Source organism: Lagenorhynchus albirostris, chromosome 7 (genome assembly GCF_949774975.1).
Source record: "Lagenorhynchus albirostris chromosome 7, mLagAlb1.1, whole genome shotgun sequence".
Classification (NCBI taxonomy): Eukaryota; Metazoa; Chordata; class Mammalia; order Artiodactyla; family Delphinidae; genus Lagenorhynchus; species Lagenorhynchus albirostris.
In genome coordinates, this window is record NC_083101.1 from 35,192,538 (window position 1) to 35,217,570 (window position 25,033).

Consider the following 25,033-nt stretch of genomic DNA (forward strand, 5'->3'; position numbering starts at 1 on the left):
TGAATGTGAACTTCAATAGCTAATACATAAATACAAATAAATAAAAGATTAGATAACAGAATAGGACACAAGGAGAAATATTAAATGATAAAAGTTTATAACTTCATCTTGTACACAAAAACTAACTCAAAATGAATCACAGACCTAAATACAAGAGCTAAAACTATACAACTCTTAGGAGAAAATATAGGAATAAATCTTTGTGACCTTGGTGTCATATTAGACATGCACAAGTAACAAATGAAAACATAGATAAACTGAACTTCTTCAAAATTAAAAACTCTTCTGCTTCAAAGGACACCACTCTGGACTTCCCTGGTGGTGCAGTGGTTTAGAATCCACCTGCCAATGCAGGGGACTCAGGTTCGAGCCCTGGTCTGGGAAGATCCCACATGCCGTGGAGAAACTAAGCCCATGCGCCACAACTACTGACCCTGTGCTCTAGAGCCCATGAGCCACAACTACTGAGCCTGCATACCACAACTACTGAAGCCCGCACGCCTAGAGCCCATGCTCCACAAGAGAAGCCACCGCAATGAAGAGTAGCCCGCCCTTGCCACAACTAGAGAAAGCCCACATGCAGCAACAAAGACCCAACGCAGCCAAAAATAAATAAATAAATAATTTTATTTTTTAAAAAAAGGACACCACTGAGAAAGTGAAAAGACAACCCACAAAATGGGAGAAAATATTTGCAAATCATATATCTAATAAGGACCTTGCATCTAGAATACATAAAGAATTCTTATAATACACTTAAACAAAAAAGACAACCCAAATAAAAATTGGGCAAATAATTTGAATAGACATTTCTCCAAAGAAAACATACAAACAGCCAATGAGCACAAGAAGAGATCATTAGCCATTATGGTAACATAAATCAAAACCACAGTGACATAACACTTTATATCCACTAGGATGGCTATAATCAAAAAGATAGGTCAAGTGTTGGCTAAGGTGGAGAAAATGAAACCCTCATACAGTCTTGTAGTTCCTCAAAAGACTAAACATTGAGTACCATATGACCCAGCAATTCCACTCCTAGGTATATACCCAAGAAAACTGAAAGCATTATGTCCACACAAAACTTGCACGCAAATGGTCACAGCAACATTATTCATAATAGCTCCAAAGTGGAAACAACCCAAGTGTACATCAACTAATGAAATGACAAAGACAATATTCCATACTAGACTATTATTCAGCAATAAAAAGGAATGAAATACTGATATATACTATAACATGGATAAACCTTGAACACATTATGCTAAGTGAAGGAAGTCAGCCACAAAAGACTACAAATTGTATGATTCCATTCATGTGATATGTCCAGAATAGGTAAATCTATAGAGACAGAAAGTAGATTAGTGATTGCCTAGGGCTGGGGAAGGAGGGTTTTGAAAGGAAATGGAGAGTGACTACTAATACGTATGGAGTTTCTTTTTGGGGTGATGAAAATCTTCAAAATTCATTGTGGTGATGGCTGTACATCCTTGTGAATACACTAAAAACCAGTGACTTGTACATTTTAAGTGGGTGAACTGCATGGCATGTAAATTATATCTAAATAGAACTGTTGAAAATAAGTAAGTCAATTAAAAAAATAAAATCCTAGAGGGAAAAAGCTTACAATAAAAATATATGCAGAATGGGCATAAATACATGCAGTAAATACCCAGATTTCACGTGCTCAAAGCAAGTGAATTGACAACTTGCACATGAAGAAATAAAAGCTGGTAAATAACAGAAAATGTACAACCTTAGTCACTGAAGAAGCACAACTGAAAGGACTACAGAGAACTATTACATGTCTACTAAAGCACCAAATATGAATAAAAATAATAAAGCCCAACATGTGTGGGCCCTGGTATTTAAGGTTGACTGTATAAATTGGCTATTCAATCTCTCTGGAAAATAATCAGGGAAATTATAATATGAATTTAAAATTTGATCATTTTCTTTGATCTTCTGTTACCATTTTGACTGACATTCCTCAAACTAATAACTGCCCTCCCCCCAAATAAAATATTATTTGCACTAGACTATGAATTCCTAGAAGATAAGGGTGACTTTTATTCATCTCTGTGTTCCCTGTGCCATAAAGTCCTAGAACAGAGTATGAACTCAAAAGACCCTAGCTCTTGAATATTCAAAAATATTTACCATAGCTTTATTTAGAATAGTGGAAAAACTTCAAACCACCCAACAGAGAACAGATAAATCAAGCACAGCAAGGAATTGCCCCAAGACTCTACATCAATGAAGTACCACAAGCCTGTGAATCTTAGACATACGTGGAAACACAGCTTAGAAAACACCCTTCCAGAGCATCTTCTAAACTGTGGTTCAAACCCCCTTCCTAAGGGAGAGATCAAATTATTCTGTCCCCACAGCTCCCCATCACCCACAGGATAAAAGTTAAACTCCTCAACCTTACTCTCATGTTCCTTTGTCTTTAAGTCTCAGGCCCTGGCCAACATTCCCTACCCACTCTCCTTCCCAGGCCATCACTCCAGCCTAATCTTACCTGCTGCACCAGTTTTGCATCTGGGCCTCAGTTCATGCAGCTACCTCACAGGAAAATGTGAGGCCAATCAAAGCCCAGCTCAAACGCTGCCTCTTCCAAAATGCCTTCTCTGATTTCCCAGCTAGACACAAGTTCTCTCAGCTCTGAGCTCTTCTGGCCTAGAGCACCTCAACTTCAGTGATAACTGATCCCATATATCATCACCCCGAATAGACTGTAAATTCTCAGGATGCAGGAACCACTTTTTACCCACCTCTGTATTTCTCACCGTACCGAGTGAAGAACTTTGCCCACAGAAAGCATCTGTGCTTATTAGGTGAATACATGAGCAAAATACTATATAGAGAGAGCATGATGCAAAATAGTACCTCTAATATGATTAGCAAAGGTGGAAATGTATATTTAACCACTAATAAATAGCAGATAATTTGAATGTGACAGAGTTCAGTGTTTGTCCTTTGTTTGTTTAATTTGAAATATAGCTCAGCCCTATGACAATCGTCCTAATCAAGACCCATCTTTTCCATGTCCCAGAGCTCAGTAAATGGTATCAGGACGAGGCTCAGTTGCTCAAGCCAGACTCCTGGGAGTCATCTTTGACTTTATCCTCCTCTCACCCCTAATATCCTATCCGTCAGTACTACAAAAGATCTCCAAGATGTCCACTTATCTCTATATCTCCATGACCACCATTCTATTTCAGGACCCTGTTACCTGTCCTGAAGAAGATTGCTGTAACAGTCTCCTAGCTGGTCTCCCCACTTTTCATTCTTATCTCACCTGAATGATTCTCCATCCAGCAACCAGACTGATATTATAAATGCAAACCTGCTCATATATCTGCCCTGACTAAATGGCCTAATCCAAAATCCTTAATATGGCTTAATACAGCGCCTGCCCACCACTGAAGCCTCTACAATGAAGCCATTTGTTCTCTCGATATTTTTGTTCCAGCCAGACTAGTATCCTTGGAGTTCCTCAAATACACAAGGTCTTCCCTCTGCCTAGAATACCCCCAACCCCTAACATAACACTCTTTAGAGATTTCCCAAAACACCCAACCATACACTATCTGCCCAGCTCCTACTTGATCTTCTGGTTTTGGCAGAAATATTCCTCTCCCTCTGCTGAACCTGTACACCGAACCTGTACATCCCTTTTTGAAACACACATCACCTTTGAAATGACCAGTGTGAAGTCTCTTGTCCTTTCTAGACAACAGCTCATATGGCAAAACCGTGTCTCTCTTGCCCCATGTGCTGAACTCAATGCTAGGCATAGAACACGGCTTAATAAATGTATGGAGACCAAAAGAAAACCACCGACCTTACCATATTTAGAACAGAATCCATTTTGATGCTTTTCAAGTGGGCAGGCTTCATTTATCTGACTTTTCCATTTGGAATGGTGTGCTCCTCAACAACGGTAGACAAATGAAGCCCCCCTGTGCTGGCTAATCCCTGGATGGCATCAGGAACTTTGGCCCAAAGTCTGTTTTTTGACATTTTCCCCAAAGGCCACATTTCAGCTTTTGTTTGGAAAGGGATTGCTTAAGAACAGGACCAAACCGTGGCCTCTCCTCACAAAGAATGTTCAATATTTGACAGAGAACTGAAGGAAATGATCTCTGTAGCAAAATTTCCTCCTCTGAAGAACCTTATAAATATCAAACTAAGCACCGACAATCCAAAAACCTATGTCTGATGCCTCTGTAATGGTTTCAAATCATAAATCTGAGGTCATTGCTGCGATTTCACTTTGGAACAGCATAAGACCTGGCGACACTAATAGAATTCCTGTCAGATAACTGGATCAAGCCTAAGGTAGAACTAGAAAAAACATGTAAAATTTATCATGAAAATAGCCTCATGTAGACTAATTCTGTATTTTATGGGTCATAAGTTCATACTGAGCTGATCAATAATGCTGAGAAGAAAAAATAACAGAGATAGATTAGGTTTCAAATATTCTCTGGCTTTTTATCTGCTCTCTAATAGGTTGGAAAATATATTTTGCCCCTATCTTGTAACAACAAAGAATTCACCTTTGAGTTCCAGCAGGATGTGAAGAAACTACTTTGAATCTATGGTTAAACACTGTATTATGTTCAGCTTGAGTGATTTTCAAAGCTAACATCTGGTATAAGCTGGCTTTTTAATCCAAAGTTTATTCAAAGAAAGAAGAAATAGAAGTAGCAGCTTGTACCAGAAAGAAATTTATCATGTAGTCATAATCATAGGACTATGCTTGTGGCTGTGAAAGTTTCTAGGGGACCACTGAATGTACATATTGTGAGTATAGTGCAAAGGCCTACAGTTGAGAGGAGGAGAAATTATTCCACTGTTACTTTAAAAAGGAGGTTCAGGAGACAATGGCAACCCTGCAGATGCAGCACAGGAGCCTTCTAACCTGTTCTGTTCCAGCCTTTCTGCTTTTGCCCATGGGTCAAAGAGCAATAAAAAATTGGTACCTGAAATGGTCTTTCTACATCATTAGGAGTATTATAAAGGTCAAAGATACCATCCCTATAATTAGTAAACAGACTATGGTTATAATGAACAAGTAAATTTGTAAAGAGTGCAAAACCAATAGCCAGGGCTCTGATACCATGATGCCATGATGCATGTGTGTGTGCGTGTGTGCATATGTATGAATATGTATGCCTGTGTGTACATGTGGGTGTGTGCACATGTGCGCAAACATGTGCATGTGTGTTCACTAGTATTAAGATTCAAGATGAATTGAAGGAAAGAAATCTTTTTAAACCCTGAGGGTAAAACCAAGCACCAAGAAGAAGGCATCAAATCCATCAAGCTCTTTATTATTTTTAAGTCTTGCTCTATAAAACTATTTCTGATTAAGCATAAGAGAATTCAGTAAATCTTATGCAAAATTATGTTAATAATACAATAAAATTATTCTAAAGTTCACATGGAGGAATAGGTAGGTAAGAGTAAAAAAAAATGGAAAATGAAGAATAATAAAAGTCTAGTTTAATAGATAATAAATGTAAATAGTTTTAATACAGGTGTGTGAAAACAGGCCGTTAGATCAATGGAACAGAATAGCTAGTCCAGGAGGAGATACAATTTCCCACTCACAGACACAAGAATTTCATATATAATAAAAGTGAAGAAAGGAAAGATCACTCACAGTTAATGGTGATGCAAACATTACTTATTTTGGAAAAAACCAAGTTAAATCTACATCTCACAACCTATACAAAAATAAACTCCAAATTTAAAAATTAAATATAAAATACCTTAAACTATCAAATTGAAAATTAATTAAATTACTTATTGGGTGAGGATTTTCTAAGCTTAGAAGCAATCAAAGAAATCACCAAGAGAATATCATTTAACTATATAAAAATTGAAAATTGTAGGAGACAAAAAAATGGCATAATTAAGTGGAAAAGTATTCTATAACATGTCATTCTCAGTTTATCACCTCCCTAGTTATACAAAGCTGTTAAGAAGATGACAATTTAGTTCAAAGCAAAATGGTTAAAAATTAGTTTATAATGTAATGTCACTATGTTGCAGCTTTTATTAGGTAGTTTGTATTACACTATTTTTACAGAAATTCGAAACATGTTACAGAGACCACTTGGGGGGGTTAGTTATTTCTAAAAAAGCACTGATATTGTAAATGTTATTTTTATATTGGAATGTGAAATTAAGTGGTAAGAGAGTAGTCATCTTAATAATATCTGAGTAATTCTGTATTTCTACAATTATAGGTATCACTAGGCTTGCAATCTACACAAGCATACACACACATTCAAACTGAGTGCCACTATCCGAATTTGACTAGTGATTGTAACAATAACCACCCACTGAAAATTAATTTAAAATTGAAGAAATCAAAGCAACTTTAAAAGTTGACACTCTTCCCCAGAAAAACGTCCATTTTAAGACACATTATATAGCTCTAACATTACCAAGGTTCATAAAAGTTAACAATTTCTTTAATAATGTTTGGAAATGGTAATTGTTATTTTTGACTAATTTCCTCCTAGACAATTCAATTAGTGTCAGAGATAAAGTTTAACTTTTATGGAAAAAATGGCAATTACAAGTAAGCAAGTACAACTGGCTGAAATGAGTGGAAGCTTTTAAAAGTCTGAAAAAAAAGCAGGATTGCTAAAAGATGCATGTAAAACTATATGACTACAGATTAACTTCTATGTTTCCTTTTTTAAAAAATTTATTTTCTTTATTACTTTTCTTTATTTTTGTCTGTGTTGGGTCTTCGTTGCTGCGCATGGGCTTCCTCTAGTTGCTGTGAGCCAGGGCTACTCTTCGTTGCAGTACACGGGCTTTTTATTGCAGTGGCTTCTCTTTTTTTTTTTTTTTTTTGAAGTACGCGGGCCTCTCACTGTGTTGTGGCCTCTCCCGTTGCAGAGCACAGGCTCTGGACGCGCAGGCTCAGCGGCCATGGCTCACGGGCCCAGCCGCTCTGCTGCATGTGGGATCTTCCCGGACAGGAGCACGAACCCGTGTCCCCTGCATCGGCAGGCGGACTCTCAACCACTGTGCCACCAGGGAAGCCCCTGCAGTGGCTTCTCTTGTTGTGGAACACAGGCTCTAAGCGAGCGGGCTTCAGTAGCTGTGGTACATGGGCTCAGTAGTTGTGGCTCGCGGGCTCAGTAGTTGTGGCTCACAGGCTGTAGAGTGCAGGCTCAGTAGCTGTGGCACAGAGGCTTAGTTGCTCCATGGCATATGGGATCTTCCCAGACCAGGGCTCAAACCCGTGTCCCCTGCACTGGCAGGTGGATTCTTAACCACTGCGCCACCAGGGAAGTCCCTATGTTGCCTTTTATCTGGACTATAAAAAACACTTCAGTGTACTTCTTTCATTTCTTGACCTGGCTATCAGGAAACTCAGAGCCAATGTTAGTACTCAAATGCTAAATCCTACATCTAATTGGTTTGCAATCTATTTACAAAATTTCCAGTCTTTATTTAAAAGTTTTTATGTGTTTTAAAACTGTAAGCCATCAAAAATTCCTCTTGGAAGGGGCTTCCCTGGTGGCGCAGTGATTGAGAGTCCGCCTGCTGATGCAGGCGACACGGGTTCCTGCCCCGGTCTGGGAAGATCCCACATGCCGCGGAGCGGCTGGGCCCGTGGGCCTGTGGGCCATGGCCGCTGAGCCTGCGCGTCCGGAGCCTGTGCTCCGCAACGCGAGAGGCCACAATAGCGGCAGGCCACAACAGTGAGAGGCCCGCGTACTGCAAAAAAAAAAAAAAAAAAAAATTCCTCTTGGAAGAAGAAAGGATGTAAAATTTAAATATATTTTAAATAAATAATATAGTCCCTTACTATGAAAGCCCTTAATCAATAAAAATTCATTGAACATCTACTACATACTATGTATGCACTCTTCTAGGGCTGAAGATACTTTGTAAAACAAGACAGTCATGGTCTTTGGTCTCATGTGGCAGGAGGGTTGGAGTAGAAGAGTCATATAATAAACAGGTGGGGGAGGGTAGACAAAGAACAAGTAAATAAATGGATATGTTATTATAAAGTGTGGTGAGAGGGGTAAGCACTCTGCCAAGGAAGCAGGAGGAACAAGATGAAGTTGGAGAGTTAGATCAGGAACAGATCATAAAGGGACTTGCAGGCCGTGGCGCAATGGCAGGTGGGCCACTGAATGGTTTGGGGTCGGGTAGAGCCTGGGGCGAGCATGTGGGACACGAGCAGTTTGTATTCCGAAGAGTCCACTATGGCTTCAGGGTGGAGCAGAGAAAGAGTGAGTGACCACGGCGGTGCCCCCCAGGGACAGAGAGGTGGACAGATCGGAGATATGTTTGAAGGTGAACTGACAAGAGTTGCTGATGGGGTGGAAACAGAGTGTGAGGAAGAGAGGAAAATTCAGTTTGACTCAAGGGTCTCCTGATTAAGCAACCGGGTGGCAGGCGGTACCATTTACTCTACTCCAGGGAAACTGCAATTATTTATGCTTTTCAGTTCTTGATCATTTTTGAGTAACCTGAGGACACCAAGAACCCAGTCTGAATCAGGGTTGCAGGATTAGAGATGAGAAACAATTTAAAGAAGGCTACATGTGATTTATCCTAGAAACACAGAAATGATGTCTTCCATGGACACTGCCAGGAAGCTTTCCCTCTTTTTCTGCTCTTTCTCAAGCACTTGGAAAGCAAACTTCCTACTAGACTCATGGAAAGATGCTCAACATCATTAGCCATTAGGAAAATACAGATCAAAACCACAATGAGATACAGTACCACTTCACACCCACTAGTATGTCTATAATAAAAAAAACGGATAATAACAAGTGCTGACAAAGATGTGCAGACATTGGAACCCTTACACCCTGCTGATGGAAATGTAAAATGGTACAGCCACTTTGGAAAACAGTCTGACAGTTTCTCAAAAGGTTAAACATCAAGTTGCTAAATGACCCAGCTATTCCACTCCTAAGTACAAACCCAAGAGAAATGAAAACATATGTTCAAAGAAAACCTTTTACACAAATGTTCATAGCAGCATTATTCATAATAGTCCCAAGTGGAAACAACCCAAGTGTACATTAACTGATGGACATAGAAAATATTCCATAATGGAATATTATTTGGCAATAATGCTACATGCCAAACATGCTATAACATGAGTGAACCCTGAACATTATGCTAAGTGAAGAAGCCAGTCACAAAGACCACATATTGTATGATTCTATTTATGTGAAATGTCCAGAATAGGCAAATCTATAGAGACAGAAAGTAGATGAGTGGTTGCCTAGGGCTGGGGGAGGGGCAAACGGGGAATGACTGTTAACAGTTATGGGGTTTCTTTTTGGGATATTGAAAGTGTTCTAAAATTAGATTGTGGTGATTGTTGCATAATTTTGTATATACACTAAATAAATCTGTACATTTTAAGTGGGTGAATTTTATGGTATGTGAAACATATCTCAAAATAGATGTGAAAAAAAAAAAGCTTCCTAGAGGCCAATGTTGCCTTTTATTTACATTCTGTGAGAGAAGGTAGATATTAGAGAGTTCCAAGGTCAAATATTCAGGCAACATAAAGTTACACAGGTCTTTTTCTGCAGGACTTCTCAGAGCCTTTAATGTGCTAAAATGCACTATGAATCACCAAGAGTGGGTGGATAGGAGTGGGATATAGGCTGCATCACTTCCTAAATATATCTCTGGCCATGGAACATTTTTTTAGTAGAGAGCATCACATAGGAGTAGGTTTTGCAGAATCCACTTTAGAAAACAATGTACCTAGGAGTTTTCCCATTCATTCACCAAGCACTACCTGACTACTTGCAATCTCCTGGAACTCAATCATCTCTGGGCTATGAGATGTGGCCGGTACTTTCCCTGCCCTCCATAGAGCTTGTGGTCTAGAAGAAAGAAAAGGGATGTGCTCAAATTTAAGTTGAACACACCGGAAGAAGCACAATGCTGATGCTACAAACCAAATACTATGGGGCCCCTTGGGAGAGATTAATTCTGACTGTGGGCTGGGGAACACTTCATGGGAGACCCAGCATTTCAGCTAGACCTTGAACTATGAGTGGGTTCTGGACACATGGAGATGGGAGGAAGAGATGTGGCACAGAAACCCAGGTCTAAGGGGTGGAAGGGGAAGTCGGGTGCTTGTAGTAGGGGAATAGCAAGTAGATCATTGCAGCTGGAGTATGATGTTGATGAAGCAGAACAGTAAGACAAATAGCTGTAATGGATTGTGGGTCAACCATGGAGCGCCTTGAATGTCTAACCAAAAAATGTTTAAATTCATACTGTAGGAGATGAGGACCCATCAAAGGTTTCAGAGCAGGGGGTAGGGATGGTCGTAAACTAGTCACTCTCTGAGCCTCAGGGTTTCACCTGTAAAATAGGGCTAATTCTCCCAGCCTTATCCCATCGTAGTGTGTGAGGATCTGAGCACTTGGCCGAGGGCAGTGCAGCCCCGAGCAAGGTTTATTGCTCAGCAGCACAACAGCTGTTTCCAGTTCCTCTGGAAGAATATGTGTCTCAGAAACACCTGACATGTGATATTTCATCTCCGTGTCAGCTCCAGATGGGAAATCTGAGACTGAAAATGAGCGCTTTGAAACAGAACATATTTTAAGTTCTCTTGTAGCAGTCAAATCAAATCTGTATTTGATTTCATTTCATTTTGTTTAGAATGAAATAGGGACTGGAAGGAAGGAACAGCTGCTGTAAACAAAGACAGGGAAAGAGTATAAACAGCAGATTGCCTGACATCAAGTACTAAGACAAGGGGCGTGTGTGAGACAGCCAGAGACAGGGACAGTGATCATGTGTGAGTGTGGATTCAAAACAGTGTGTGTTCCAGAGTGTATAGGCACATGTGTGAGAGTATGTGGGTATGAGTGTGTCAGTGTGTTTAAGTCCATCTGTGTGTGAATGTGCATGTCTCTGTAAATGCATGTATGAGTTTGGTGTGAGTATCTCTGTGTGTCTGCGGGTGCCCCTTGAAGGATGCAGGGGGAGGATTTGGAAAGGGACAGAGAGAAAGGCACTCCAGCGAAATTGCTGACCCACTTACACTTCTTCCATCACAGGGTGTTAAGAACAAAGCAAGCCGGAGACAGTGATCCCCAGACGCTGCCAAGACTGCAAAACTTCCTCCCACGGGGACACCGAACCCTTACAGACAGAAATCTCTGCCAACCCAGGAGCCTTACCGGGCCGAGCTGTCCCGGGAGCGCCGGAGCCATCTTGCCACCATTTGTTCTATTCTGTGTGCTTTCCGGGTCTGGAATAAACTGGTCTCCAGCATTTCCATTTACCTAAAAGGAAGAAGAGTTTTCTTAAGAAGCTAACCAAAATATTTGGAAGAGGATTCTGACAAATCACTATGATGCTTCCTCTATTTGCCAATTTTAAGACATGCTGATCAAATAACTAGGGTTCTCTATCTGAAATTAACATACACAGGTGCTCAGTGTCTACAGAGTGAACAACTTTAGCAGCCCTCTGCCCTAAGGAGTCCGTAGTCTTGTGGTACACAGATAGGTTTTACATCTTAAACGGTTCAACGTAAGGATTAGGGAATAAAATAGATAAGCCTTCTCAAACTCTGACTATGACCCACTGTCAGAGACACACCTTCTGTGTGACACCGCCCCCCGCCACCTCAACTATGTGTGCATCCCTGGATGGCACAGCTCCATTTTGCCTGCATCAGGAACTGCATGGACATGGAAGCATTCTAATCCCATTGTGCCCACTCTTTGGAGTGCTGCTTCTTTTGCTCAATATTTTATATATAATTTTTGAATAGGAAATTCTAATTTTTGAATAGGTAATTTTGAATTTGTATAATTCAAACCCCAGATTGTAAAAAAAAAAAAAAAAAGGATACACAGTTACTGTATTGTGCACTTAAAAATTTGTTAAGAGGGTAGATTTCACATTAAGTGCATTCTTACCATAATAATAAAAATAAGATTTTTGTACAGTGAACGGTCTCCTCTCTATCCTTCCCTTCCCCCAGCCGCTCAGTTTCCACACCCATACATAATCACTGCTCTCCTACTTGAGATATCTGTCTTTCCAGAGTTTCTGTATGCCTATACAAGCAAACACAAATATAGATTTTATGTGTCCTCTTCTTAACACAAAGGATAGTACACCATACACATTGTTCTGCACCAGGCTTTCTTCCTCGATATCTTTCCACATTAATACAAAGAATGCCTCTTCATTCTTTTTGACAGCTACTGAGTATTACATTGTATGAATATACTGTAATTTAAAAAGTAGTCTTCCCTTGATAGACATTTGGGTTATTGCCAATCTTTTGCTATTGTAAATAATACCACAGTGAGTTATGCTGTACAAATATCATTTCTGCATATATGCAATTATATATTTGGATAAGTTTCCAGATACTGAATTGTGAGGTCAAAATTTATAAGCATTTGTGCTTTGACAGATATTATCAGGTTACCAAGAAAAATAGTATATATGCTTGAGATTAAATTTTCCTAAAACAATTTATATTTTTCTATTTACTTTTTAAAATACTGGTCTCAACTCACCCAATTAATTTCACAACCCAATAAATATTCACATGAAATAAGATATGACATAGTGAAATAACCATGGATACAGAGAAAATAAAAAAGAATTATAAGAGATTATGTTGCTTAACACTACACAAACACATTTGGAAACCTTAATAATACGGATGGTTTTCAAGGAAAATATAAATGATATAAGATGACCCTAGAAGAGATAGAAAATCTAAAAAGACAATTATCATAAAAGAGAAAATTGTTAAAGAGCACTCCAAAAAATTCCAGGCAGACAGGTTCAAAGGTGAATGCTTACAAATCTATAAGACGTAGCTCACCCAGACAATTTTTTTGTTTTATTTTAAATAGAAACTTTTAATTTTGGAATAATTTTAGACGTTTAAAAACGTTGCAAAGATAATACAGTGAGTTCCAATATACCCTTCATTCAGCTTTCCCTAATTTAGCATCTTACATAATCATTGTAACTTTGTCAAAACTAAGAAATTAACATGGGTACACTAATATTAGCTAAGCTATAAATTTTATTCAGATTTCATCAGTTTTTCCATTTATGCTCCTTTTCTGTTCCAGGATCCAATCCTGGATATCATGCTGCTTCTAGCCAGCTTAGTTTATCTTCCCCAATGCTATGTTAGCTCTTCTAGAGCATAAAGAAGGAAATCTTCCAAATTCTTTTTAATCAGTCAGTCTAACATTGATACCAATTCTGATAAAAACACTATAAGGCACAAATACAATCTCCCTTATAAATATCAAAGTAAATATCCCAAATAAAATATTAGCAACTAGAATCTATCAGTAATCAGCAGAATAATAGTGGGATCTATACTAGGAGTGCACTAACCATTTTCATATAAAAATGAAAGCAGGACACCCAAACTCATCACTTTAGAAACCCAGAGACGTACACTTTTCATCAAATGCAGCCAAATACAAATTAATGGGTGTAAAACATAGGCTGCAACCAAAAATAAATTCCATTTAGATCAAGGGATGTATCAGTCTAGCTTTTTTCTACAATGGAGACAGCAGACCTGAATACTGTCTTCAGTTCTGTACAGCTCACTTTTTTTTTTTTTTTTTGCGGTACGCAGGCCTCTCACTGTTGTGACCTCTCCCGTTGCGGAGAACAGGCTCAGCGGTCATGGCTCACGGGCCCAGCCGCTCTGCGGCATGTGGGATCTTCCCGGACGGGGCACGAACCCGTGTCCCCTGCATCGGCAGGCGGACTCTCAACCACTGCACCACCAGGGAAGCCCACATTTATATCATTTTAAATTGCTACATAGTATTATTTTCTTTGTCCATATCATAATCTATTCAATAAGTCTATCATTGGATGTTTGTGCTGTTTCCAATTTTTCACTATTATGAAAGCTTTACAATGAATATGCTTATTCATAGTAAATGGCTACTTCCCAGGTATTTTCTTGGGATAATTCCTAGAAATGTAACTACTGGATTTAAGCATATGTTCATTTTTAAGAATTTGGAATGTGTACTGTCAAGTTGCTTCCAAGAAGGTACCAATTTGCACTCCTGCCAGGAGAGACCTTTGCAAATATTGAATACTATCATTTTAAAAATATTTGCTAACAGGATGGAAAATAGTGCCTACGTATGATTTAAATGTTTATATTTTGAAAAATACAGAAGACAAAAGTAAATACAATCTACATTCTCATATATATTGGATATTATTTTTAAAATATTTGTTAATGGGATGGAAAGTATCATCTAATTATTAGTTTAAATATATATTTCTTGAGAAATATAGAAAACAAAAGTAAATGTCACATATAATTCCATCACATTAAAAATTATATAAATTGAGTATCTTTCTTCAAACATCCAATCCAGTTCCCAGAGATTATCACTGTTAACAATTTGGTGGGTACTCACTCTCACTTTGCCCTAAATCTATAGAGACCTATATTACGTATGCTAAAATATATAGGCCACAAAAATACAATCATGGTATACTCAGTGGTCTGCATCTTGCATTTTTTAACTGGTGAATATATCACGGACATATTTCCAGATCAGAGCTCATTATATCAATAGTTTTGATTTGAAGTTATTTGATTACTCATATATCTGGACATTTTTAATGCACTATGGCCATTTATGGTTCTTTTTTGTTACTTTTTTATTTCTGTTTTTTCCTTATCTTTCTACTAGAATGTCTGCCTTTTTGTTATTGCAAAAGCTCTTTTATAATAAGGATTACTTAATGTCCTTTTGCCAAGGACACAAAACCACATCATATTTCTGTGAGACTTACTAGGGAGGGTCAAGAATGAAGATTCTAGTGTCCTGACAACACAGAGACTAATCACAAAGGATACAAAAATAAATGTCCAGTAAAGCCTACAGCATATTGTTTTCAAGTATCAATTGCCTCAGTCAGGCCCTTAACAGGAGTGAGTCAGCTAGCAATTATAGGATGTGGAGGTTAACTTTGTTTGCCTTATGTCTGAGCATCACACTTTCAGCACCTTCCTGTAGGGGTCTGGGATGCTAAGGAGCCTTAAAACCAAGTCATATAAAGACTCACTGAAAAATCAGAGAATGTTTATTCAGCAAAGATTTGGAGGTGGCCTATATGATCATGGTTCACAAGTGGCCAAAAGGCCACCAGGTAGAAGAGACATACGCCATATGTTTCTGGGGTGCAGAGCCAAGATTAATGGGGGAATGCCACAGAGAGGGAGACTCCAGCTCAGGCTGAGGCTAGACCTCTCTAGTGTTCCTAGTGATCCAAGAACAGGATGAGTTTTCTCAAGAATTAGCAAGATCCTGGTCACTGAAGGCGGTCAGGCAGAGGCTGGATAACTAACTCTGCATGGATGTAGAAGGGACCTTACAGTGGAGTTCAGGGACCAGATGACTTCTGCAGTTTTTCCATCCATGTGACTTGAGGTCTCTACTAGATCTAAAAAGCAGACAAGATGATATTTGTTGTGCTCTGTCTCAAAACTCAAAGACCCACATCCCCTGGCGTAGCTGGAACTCCTGAAGCCACCACATCTCTGGAAGATACAAAATCTCTGACCACTATGTTGTTTCAATCTCCAAATGACCGCAGTGTTGCCAAGGATCTCAGACTCATCCATAATGATTTTCCATTCCTTTCAAAGGTCATCAAACTGCAGTGGTTACTTACAGGGGATTATTACAAACACAAATACAGCTTAGCTAATTGATTTCTGTAAACATATATGGCTCTAGTTAAAAGAATTAATTTGCATTATATATCTGGACTGTGGGTAGGGACATGCCTTCATCTAGGAATCCCCAAAGACCAAACAAATGACATCAGCCAAGCCATTATAAGTGCTCCCTGACTCAGCAAAGCCTGAGCAGGACAGTTTAAAGTCAAGAAAATGACCTGCTAATGGTTTTAATATTTGCCTCTGGATTGCTGAGCCAATGGAAGAAAATAAGAGCCCAAATAATTCCAAAACATTTGAATCTTCTCTACAATCCCATTGCCAAGAAGTCATCCGGCCTCTAATTGTTCTGTCATTCATTGTTAGACCAGCTGCTTTACATAAAGCTAAATTCCACACCTCCATCTCCGCAGCTTCAGTCCTCCACAGTAATGTTGCCCTCCGAGCACTCCTCCTCGCCCCACCACCAGCGCACCCTCCAGAATAAATCATCTCCCTCTTCTATACATCAGTCTTTCTGGACCTGAACATAGCAATCTTGCCTCCTCTGCCCTGGACTAAACATCCTCAGTTCTTTCACCAGGTCTTCATAAGACAGGATCACTTTAGATCACCCTCCTGTGGGCACACACCAATTTGGCAAAATCCCTTAAAGAGTGCAAATCCTCAAACGGAACACACTTCTGGTTGTCTGGAACAAAATACTAAGAAGAAACAAGCTCAAAATATTTTGCAAAAGGAGAAGAAGACCAAATACATTCGGGTGATAGCTATCTTACAAAGTAAATAGACAATTAAGGATGTAAACCCTTCAAAAGGGATACAAGAGGTGATAACAAAGAACTTCAGGAAACCATTAACTGCTAATGAGAAATGAAAAACATCAAAGGAGGCAGCAATGGATAGAAGAGAAAGTGAAGAGTTAAAAATCATTTACACTAAATTGAAATTAAAAAACAGATAGCAATTTAAGTGAAACTGTCAGAGCTACAATCAGATTGAGGATATTCAACGTACAAATAATAGGAGCTAGCAGAGAAAAGAGAAAAGGAATGCACAAAACTGTAATCAAAGAAAGCGTTAAAGGTAAATTTCTTGAGCTGGAAAATATGTTTCAAATATAAAGAGCACAAAAAGCAGCTCTCAGATATATGCCTCAAGGAAGGTTCCTTACACATCAGCTCAAGTTCTTAAATGTCAAAGACTAAAGAATCAGCCTTAAAATCAGTTTTACAAGGGGGAAAAGGGCTTCCCTGGTGGTGCAGTGGTTAAGAATTCGCCTGCCAATGCAGGGGACACGGGTTCAAGCTCTGGTCCGGGAAGATCCGCAGAGCAACTAAGCCCGTGCGCCACAACTACTGAGCCTGCGCTCTAGAGCCCACAAGCCACAACTACTGAGCCCACGCGCCACAACTACTGAAGCCCGTGCACCTCTTAGAGCCCGTGCTCTGCAACAAAACAAGCCACCACAATGAGAAGTCTGCGTGCAGCAGGAAGAGTAGCCCCTTCTCACCGCAACTAGAGAAAGCCCGCATGCAGCAACGAAGACCCAATGCAGCCAAAAATAAATAAAATAAATTTTTTTAAAAAAGTAAAAGAGACGGGCTTCCCTGGTGGCGCAGTGGTTGAGAGTCCGCCTGCCAATGCAGGGGACACGGGTTCGTGCCCCGGTCCGGGAAGATCCCACATGCCGCGGAGCGGCTGGACCCGTGAGCCATGGCCGCTGAGCATGTGCGTCCGGAGCCTGTGCTCCTTAACGGGAGAGGCCACAACAGTGAGAAGCCCAAGTACCGCAAAAAAAAAAAAAAAAAAAAAAAAAAAAAAAAAAAAAGTTAAAGAGGAAAAGAATATGATAATTTGAAAAAGATTAGGTTCATATGCTTTGTAGCATATTATTTAGGTACAGATGCAGGCTCCGTTCATTATTTCTCTCTCTGGGGAATGTAAAAGCTTTACAAGAGTCTGTTCTTGAAAGATATCCCTGGGAGTCATTCTGTGATTTTTTTAACCTACTAGTGAAGGTCTTTTGTCAGTTTAGTGGTTTTTTTTTCTTTCACTATTTTTCCTCTTATTATACTGTCAGAAACCTGAGCATAGAGAACATGTCTTATCCCTTTTAATTCTCTCTCAGGACCTGTAACATAGGCTCAATAAATGTTTGTTGAATGACTGAAGGAACAAAATTAAAATAAAAGCAGAAATAAACTGGAAAATTAGAATAAAGTTTCACTTAATAAAGACAAAATTAATGTGGGCTCTTAAAGATTGAGAAAAACGTAAACCACTCTGATACAAGTTATTATTAACAAAATGAGAAATGAGCAAAGACAAACATTAGGGAAAAAACACGAGAGAGTGTCATACATGTTGTACACAATTTAGATAAGCTAAGTAATATGGGTGGTTTTGGAAGATATATTTGGAATGCATCTTTCTAGAGTCTTCCTGTTAAGTCCTTCAATTTTCCTGAGGGGCAGACTCCTGGCTAACAAGGTCAGCTTCATAGAATGGTGCCTCCCAAGACTTCCATATCAACTCTTTGGTATGAAAGTGCATTCATACCTGTGAAGGGATTTTCCTAGACCAGTTCCTTGGACATAGTGGAAGAAATACTTTCCACGTAGGGTGTTAAAAGGAGAAGATTCTAAGACCCATACTGAAAGGTGAAAATAGGATTCTCACCAATGAAACACCCTGGTTGTAGCCTCTGGGAATCCAAGATGTTGATCTTTCCTGGATGTGCTGAAGAGTCCATTTGTTTAAAAATAAATCTAATTCACTAAACATATATTAATTGAAAAAAACACTCACAGGGAGATCAGCTTGGTGCTTTGTGACCACCTAGAGGGGTGGGATGGGGAGGGTGGGAGGGAGACACAAGAGGGAGGAGTTATGGGGATATATGTATATGTATAGTGGATTCACTTTGTTATAAAGCAGAAACTAACACACCATTGTAAAGCAATTATACTCCAATAAAGATGTCAAAAAAAAAGGAAAAAACACTCAGTGCAGGTGACCAAGAATGAGCGATGAGTAAGATGCAGCCCCTACCTCAGGAAAGGGTCAACCCCCTTTCTGTTCTCTGCGTGCTGGTAAGAGATGCCTGGCAAGGTGGTCAGTGTTTTGGGCTCATTTATTCTATGGTTTCCACAAATTACTTTCATCTGCAGCTATCCTAAGGCCGATCAGCTCCAGGAAACTGAGGTAGTTCAACACCTTTCCCCCGCAAAGCAAAGAACCAGAACTAAAATTAAAACTTTGAGTAAATCTATAACTGCAGAAGAAATTCTGAAAGTGAATTTTTCAAAAATCTATTAAAAAATCCACACAGAACCTGAAGGTTGCTGTGTTTATCAGAGAATTATTTCAAACTCTCTCTCAAAATTAATAGACAAGGCTTCCCTGGTGGCACAGTGGTTAAGAATCCGCCTGCCAATGCAAGGGACACGGGTTCGAGCCCTGGCCCGAGAAGATCCCACATGCCGCAGAGCAACTAAGCCTGTGCGCCACAACTACTGAGCCTGTGCTCTAGAGCCTGCGAGCCACAACTACTGAGCCCACGTGCCACAACTACTGAAGCCTGCATGCCTAGAGCCCATGCTCCGCAACAAGAGAAGCCACGACAATGAGAAGCCTGCGCACCGCAATAAACAGTAGCCCCCGCTCACTGCAACTTAGAGAAAGCCCGTGCACAGCAACGAAGACCCAACACAGCCAAAAATAAATAAATAAATTTATTTAAAAAAAATTAATAGACAATATTCTTCAACAAAGAAAAATGATAGCATGCTACCAAGTTCTTCTAATAATGCAAAGGTAGCCCTGAATTTAAAATCTTACAAAGCTTACACTAAAAAGTAACATAGAGGCCAATCTAACTCATGAAATACAAAATTCCTAAACAAGATCCTGGCCAGAAGATGTTAATAATTCTTGAAGCTAGGAGGTGGGTATTTAAAGTTCATTTTACTATTCTCTCGACTTTTGTGTACTATAAAAATTCTTCTTAATAAACTTGTTTTTTAATTAAAAAAATTACCTCCAGCAAAATCCAGCAACAACACATTACAAGGATAATACACCATAATCAAGTTGGATTTATCCTATGAATGAAAGGTTCAATTTAAGGAAAACTATTAATATGTTTTAGCTTATAAATAGAAAAAATAACAAAATAGGTGAGCATATCATAAGATGCTGCAAAATCATTCGTTCTATGTAATTTAGGCTCCTTGTTTTGATTAAAAAAAACAGAAATACCAGGCAGTTCAATATTATTTTAAAATGAAATATAAAAGCATTCCACTTAAAAGGGAAAATAAAATTACAGTGTTCATCACAACACTATGGTAGCCAGCAAGTGTGATACAACATGAAAGAGAAATGAGAGATAAATACAGCAAAGGAACTTAAACCACCGGTGCCTACAGGTGGCATGCTTGCACATGGGCCTCAATTTCAACATATTGGAGATAGTAAATAACCTGGGCAAAATTGTAAAGTTGTGAAGACTTAGGAGACTTTATGGACAATCACAAGTATTGAAAAGGACTATATGTGTAAAAGGAGTCTGGACTTGTTCTGAATGAAACCTAAAGTAAAAATTTATCTAAGTTCAAGAAGACAAATTCGATTCAATGTAAACATCTTTTCTCTTTAATTTTTCTTAAGGGAAATTTTAAAGCATACACACATCAGACAGAATGGAATCATGAATCTCCATGTGCCCATGGAGTTAGCTTTAACATTTAACCATTTTGTCCATCTTGTAGGGACATCTTGTAGAAGACTTTTCATAATCAGAGCTATCAAAATGGCACCGGGCTACCCAGGTGAAGAGAGAGCTTTTCATCACTGAGGTGTGCAAGAAATACAAAAGATATTAGCAGGTCAGGGATCCTATAAGGGACAGTCAAAATTGGCTGGGGACTAGATCAATATGTGCCTTCCAAGCCTGAGAGTCTATGATTTAGGAGGTGAAATGGATCCAAACTATGTGCTGGCCTGGACCAAATCATAAACAACTTGAAAGCAGGGTTTCTTCTCTTAGTCATTTTTGTATCTCCAGTTCCCAACATAAATAGATATTCAATAAACTTAGTGTTTGTTAAATGAATAAATGACAAATGAATGAACGGAACACAAAATGCAATGGTGGAACTTCTACACACCAGTAATAAACAAACAAACTCTCTCTCTCCCTCTATATATCTTCTTATAACATTTAATCTCCAATATACCCAAGGTCTGAGGATATAAACCAACTGATGACACAAGGAAAAAACCACAAACGAGAAAACAAAATGCATGGCAAACATCCAGCCTTTTGAATAATGAGAGAAAATAAATGACCAAATTAGCATTTTCTCTTAAACTAACATAAATAATTGCTAAAATGTCTTGACCTTCCTCCCTTGGCTCCTGTGACATCTGTCTCCTCACTCTCCTCCAGCCTCTCAGACTACACCTACCCAGCTACTCCTCTTCCCTCCATCATCTAATTCTAGGTTCCTGTTCTCAGCTCCCTTCTTATCTAATTAAATGTGACACCTATTCTTTCTAAACCAGAAGTTCCCAAACTTCATGGCACATTAGAATCACCTGGGGAGCTTTTAACAATCCCAGATCACACCCTAGACCAATCAAATCAGAATGTCTGAAGGTGCAAGCCAGATGCTGGTAGTTTTTAAAGACCCCCCCCCCACAACCCCACCCGGTGATTCCAACCTATAACAAAGTTTGAGGTTCACTGCTCTAAACACTCCCCACGGGCGATGTCATTTACTCCCCCAGTTTCAGCTGCTTTGAGAATCACCTGCCTCTTTAGGATCTCTACCAAGACGTCCCATAAGCACTTGAGCCAGTCATATCTAAAATAGAATTCACCATCTTTCTTTGCTCCGCTCCTCAAATCCTCTCCTCCAAGGTGGAACATTTTGTTGAAGGAGACCACCATTTAATTTTTCTAACTGCCCAAGTCAAAAATCATTCTTGACTCTTTCCCCGTTTCATGCCCCACAGTGAGCCAGTCACCACGTTCTATTGCCTTTGCTACCAATTACCTTAATCTCTCACCAACTCTCTTTTCTTAGTGCTACAGCCATTGTCCAAACTTTGATCCTGTCTGAAATACTACGATAATCTCCTAGCCAGTCTCTATGCTTCTAGACTTCCCCTCCATCAATCTATCCTCCGTATGGCTGCCAAAATGATATAATATAATTCTAATCATGTCACTTTTATTTTTAAAATCCTTTAGTGGTTTCCCTTCATCTTTAGGATAACATCTGAGCTCAAGAATTACAATAATATTAAAGACCCAATTACATTAACATGCTATCATTTACTATGTGCCAGACACTGGGCTAAGTAATTTATATGTGTTTTCTTATTTAATGCTTATTACAATCCTCACTTACAAAAAGGAAACTGAGGCATGAAGAAGTTAAGTAATTTGGCCAAAAGTACATAGCAAGAAAGTGGCAGAACTGGAATTCCAATCAGATTAGCTTGCTTGTCTCTGGAGCTAGACTCAACCACTCCCTCCCACTGCCTCCCTTCCAGCCTTGGAGCAGCAGTCAAAGCCTTCTGTGATCTGGCCCCTGCCTACCTGTCTGTCTCATCTCCCTTCCAGCCTTGGAGCAGCAGTCAAAGCCTTCTGTGATCTGGCCCCTGCCTACCTGTCTGTCTCATCTCCCTCACACTGCACACACCATCAGCTCTGAATTATCCACTGTTCCCCAAACAGGCCCTGATTTCTCACACGGTCATGCCTCTGTAGATGCTGTTTCCTCTGCCTAGTCCATATGCCCTGCCTGTCACCCACCAAATTCCTACTTGCACTTCAGTGAGCGGGCACAGCAGTACACTGGTCGAGCACCAACACTTCCCTCTCTGGCTTGTTTTCTCATCTGTAAGAACAATTACCATGATCCCTGCCCAGCTGGGTTCCAGGGTTGGTGAAAGGTTTACATTCCATTATATCGTGACAATTCTTTGAAAACTATAAAGTTCTATGCAAATGTGCCCATGAGAAACCTCTTTTTCTGAGGTAGTGTAAATGTCAGCTGTATGACCAAATCTGAGACAAAAGTTTGAAGTATAAGAAGTTCATCTCTGCCATAAAAAGGAATGAAGTCCTGATACGTGCTACAGCATGGATAAACCTTGAAAACATTACACAAAGGAGAAGCAGCCAGACACAAAAGGCCACACATTGTATGATTCCATTTATACGAAATGTGTGAAATGGACAAATCCATAGGGACAGAACATTGATTAGTGGTTGCCAGGGCCTGTGGGAAAGGGGAAATGAGGATTGACTGCTAATGGGTAAGGGGTGTATTTTGGGGGTGATAAATGTTCTGGAATTAGACAGTGGTGATGGTTGTATAACCTTGTGAATATATTAAAAACTAACATAAATAATTGAAAGAGTGAATTGAAAATTGAAAATAATATAAAATATTTTTAATTCAATAAAATAATTGAAAAGAGTGAATTTTATGGTATGTGAATTATGACTCAATTTTTAAAAAAAGTTTCTCTCTGGCACCTAGCTTAACCCTTCTGCCCCCTTTCCCTTGGTGGTAAGTAATATCCAACTCCAATAAGGAACCCGTTTTTCCTCATATCCTTCCCCCCATTCTTTCTTAGTAAAACCCAGAACACTGGTTCCCTAAAAGCATTAGAAGCATCTGGAGGGCCGGTTAAAACACAAATTGCTGGGGCCCCAGAGTTTCTAATTCAGTAGGTCTAGAGTAGGGCCCAAGAATTTGCATTTCTAACACCTCTCTAGATAAAAGCTAGGGAATTTTTTTTTAATATTTATTTATTTATAATTATTTATTTTATTTTTTTGGCTGCTTCCGGTCTTAGTTGCGGCACACAGGATCTTTGTTGAGGCACTCAGGTTTCTCTCTAGTTGTGGCACACAGGCTCCAGGGCATGTGGGCTCTGTAGTTTGTGGCATGCAGGCTCTCTCGTTGAGGTGCGTGAGCTCAGTAGCCCCGCGGCATGTGGGATCTTAGTTCCCTGACCAGGAATCGAACCCGTGTCCCTTGCATTGAAGGCAGATTCTTTACCACTGGACCACCCGGGAAGTTCCAAAGCTAAGGAATCTGAAAATACCACTGAGCTGAAAGTCAGGAGACCTGGATTCTCTTCCTGACTTTGACTCTAATTAAGCCTGGAATTGTACAAGTCTCCAAACCTCTGGTTATCTCTTTTATCTTAAACATTGAATTTCTCTAAGAATCTGCCAATTCTAAAATTGTATCGTCTCATCAGTTCCCTTCTTATGTCCTCCAGTGCTTCCCATCTCTAATATCCAACCTCTGCCCAGATGTCCAACTCAATTTCTCACCTGACAAGTTTGGAAAAGGAAGGGAACTAACATATGTATAACTGATAGCATGTTATTTACTTCTCATGACTGTCCTGCATGGTGGGAATCCATAACTGCATTTTGAGGACCAGGAAGCTGAGTATTCTAGAGGTTAAAGAACGTCCTTCGGGGCTTCCCTGGTGGCACAGTGGTTAAGAATCCGCCTGCCAATGCAGGGGACACGGGTTCAAGCCCTGGTCCAGGAAGATCCCACATGTCGCACAGCAACTAAGCCCATGTGCCACAACTACTGAGCCTGTGCTCTAGAGGTCGCAAGCCACAACTACTGAAGCCCACGCACCTAGAGCCCAAGCTCCGCAACAAGAGAAGCCACCGCAATGAGAAGCCCGCGCACCGCAGCAAAGAGTAGCCCCCACTTGCCTCAACTAGAGAAAGCTGCGCGCAGCCTTTCTATATGCAGCCAAAAAATAAATAGTTTATTTCTAAAAAATTATTAAAAAAAAACTTCCTCCAAGTGGCCAAGGGGACCCAAGGCCCCATCTTCCTCCTATCATGTTATTTCTGTTCCAATGCTTGTCTGTCCCTCAAAAAAGCCCTAGGTGGCCACTCCTGTACATTTGTTCATGATATCCTCACTTTCTGAGACTTACTCAAATCCTATCTAATCTTCAAAACCCAGCTCCAGCTCCACCACATCCAGGGTGGGTTCCTGCCTACCAGTCTACCATGAACCACGTGGTTCCCCAATCGCAGAGTTATTGTGTTGTGTCTTACCCTCCATTCAGCCCCTGACTTCCTTGTCTATGCTCTTGTCTTGTGTTTCCTAACTTCATATGGATTCAGATCTTGTTTTTTGCCCCCTAGTTAGTGAACTCCTTAAGAGCAGGAGAAAGGCACCCTATTTCTTCACAATCCCTGCAGGGTCCGGCAGA

General features: G+C 39.8%; 1 protein-coding gene across 1 annotated transcript in view; it reads right to left on the reverse strand.

The window, feature by feature from the left end:
* The window catches only part of FRMPD1 (FERM and PDZ domain containing 1), a 46,280-nt gene extending 34,960 nt beyond the window's left edge, over nt 1-11,320 (reverse strand). Inside the window, exon 1 of the mRNA XM_060153390.1 lies at nt 11,220-11,320. Coding sequence (XP_060009373.1) covers nt 11,220-11,320 — 101 coding nt within the window. The remainder of the gene's footprint in view (nt 1-11,219) is intronic.
* Nucleotides 11,321-25,033: the final 13,713 nt, after the last annotated feature.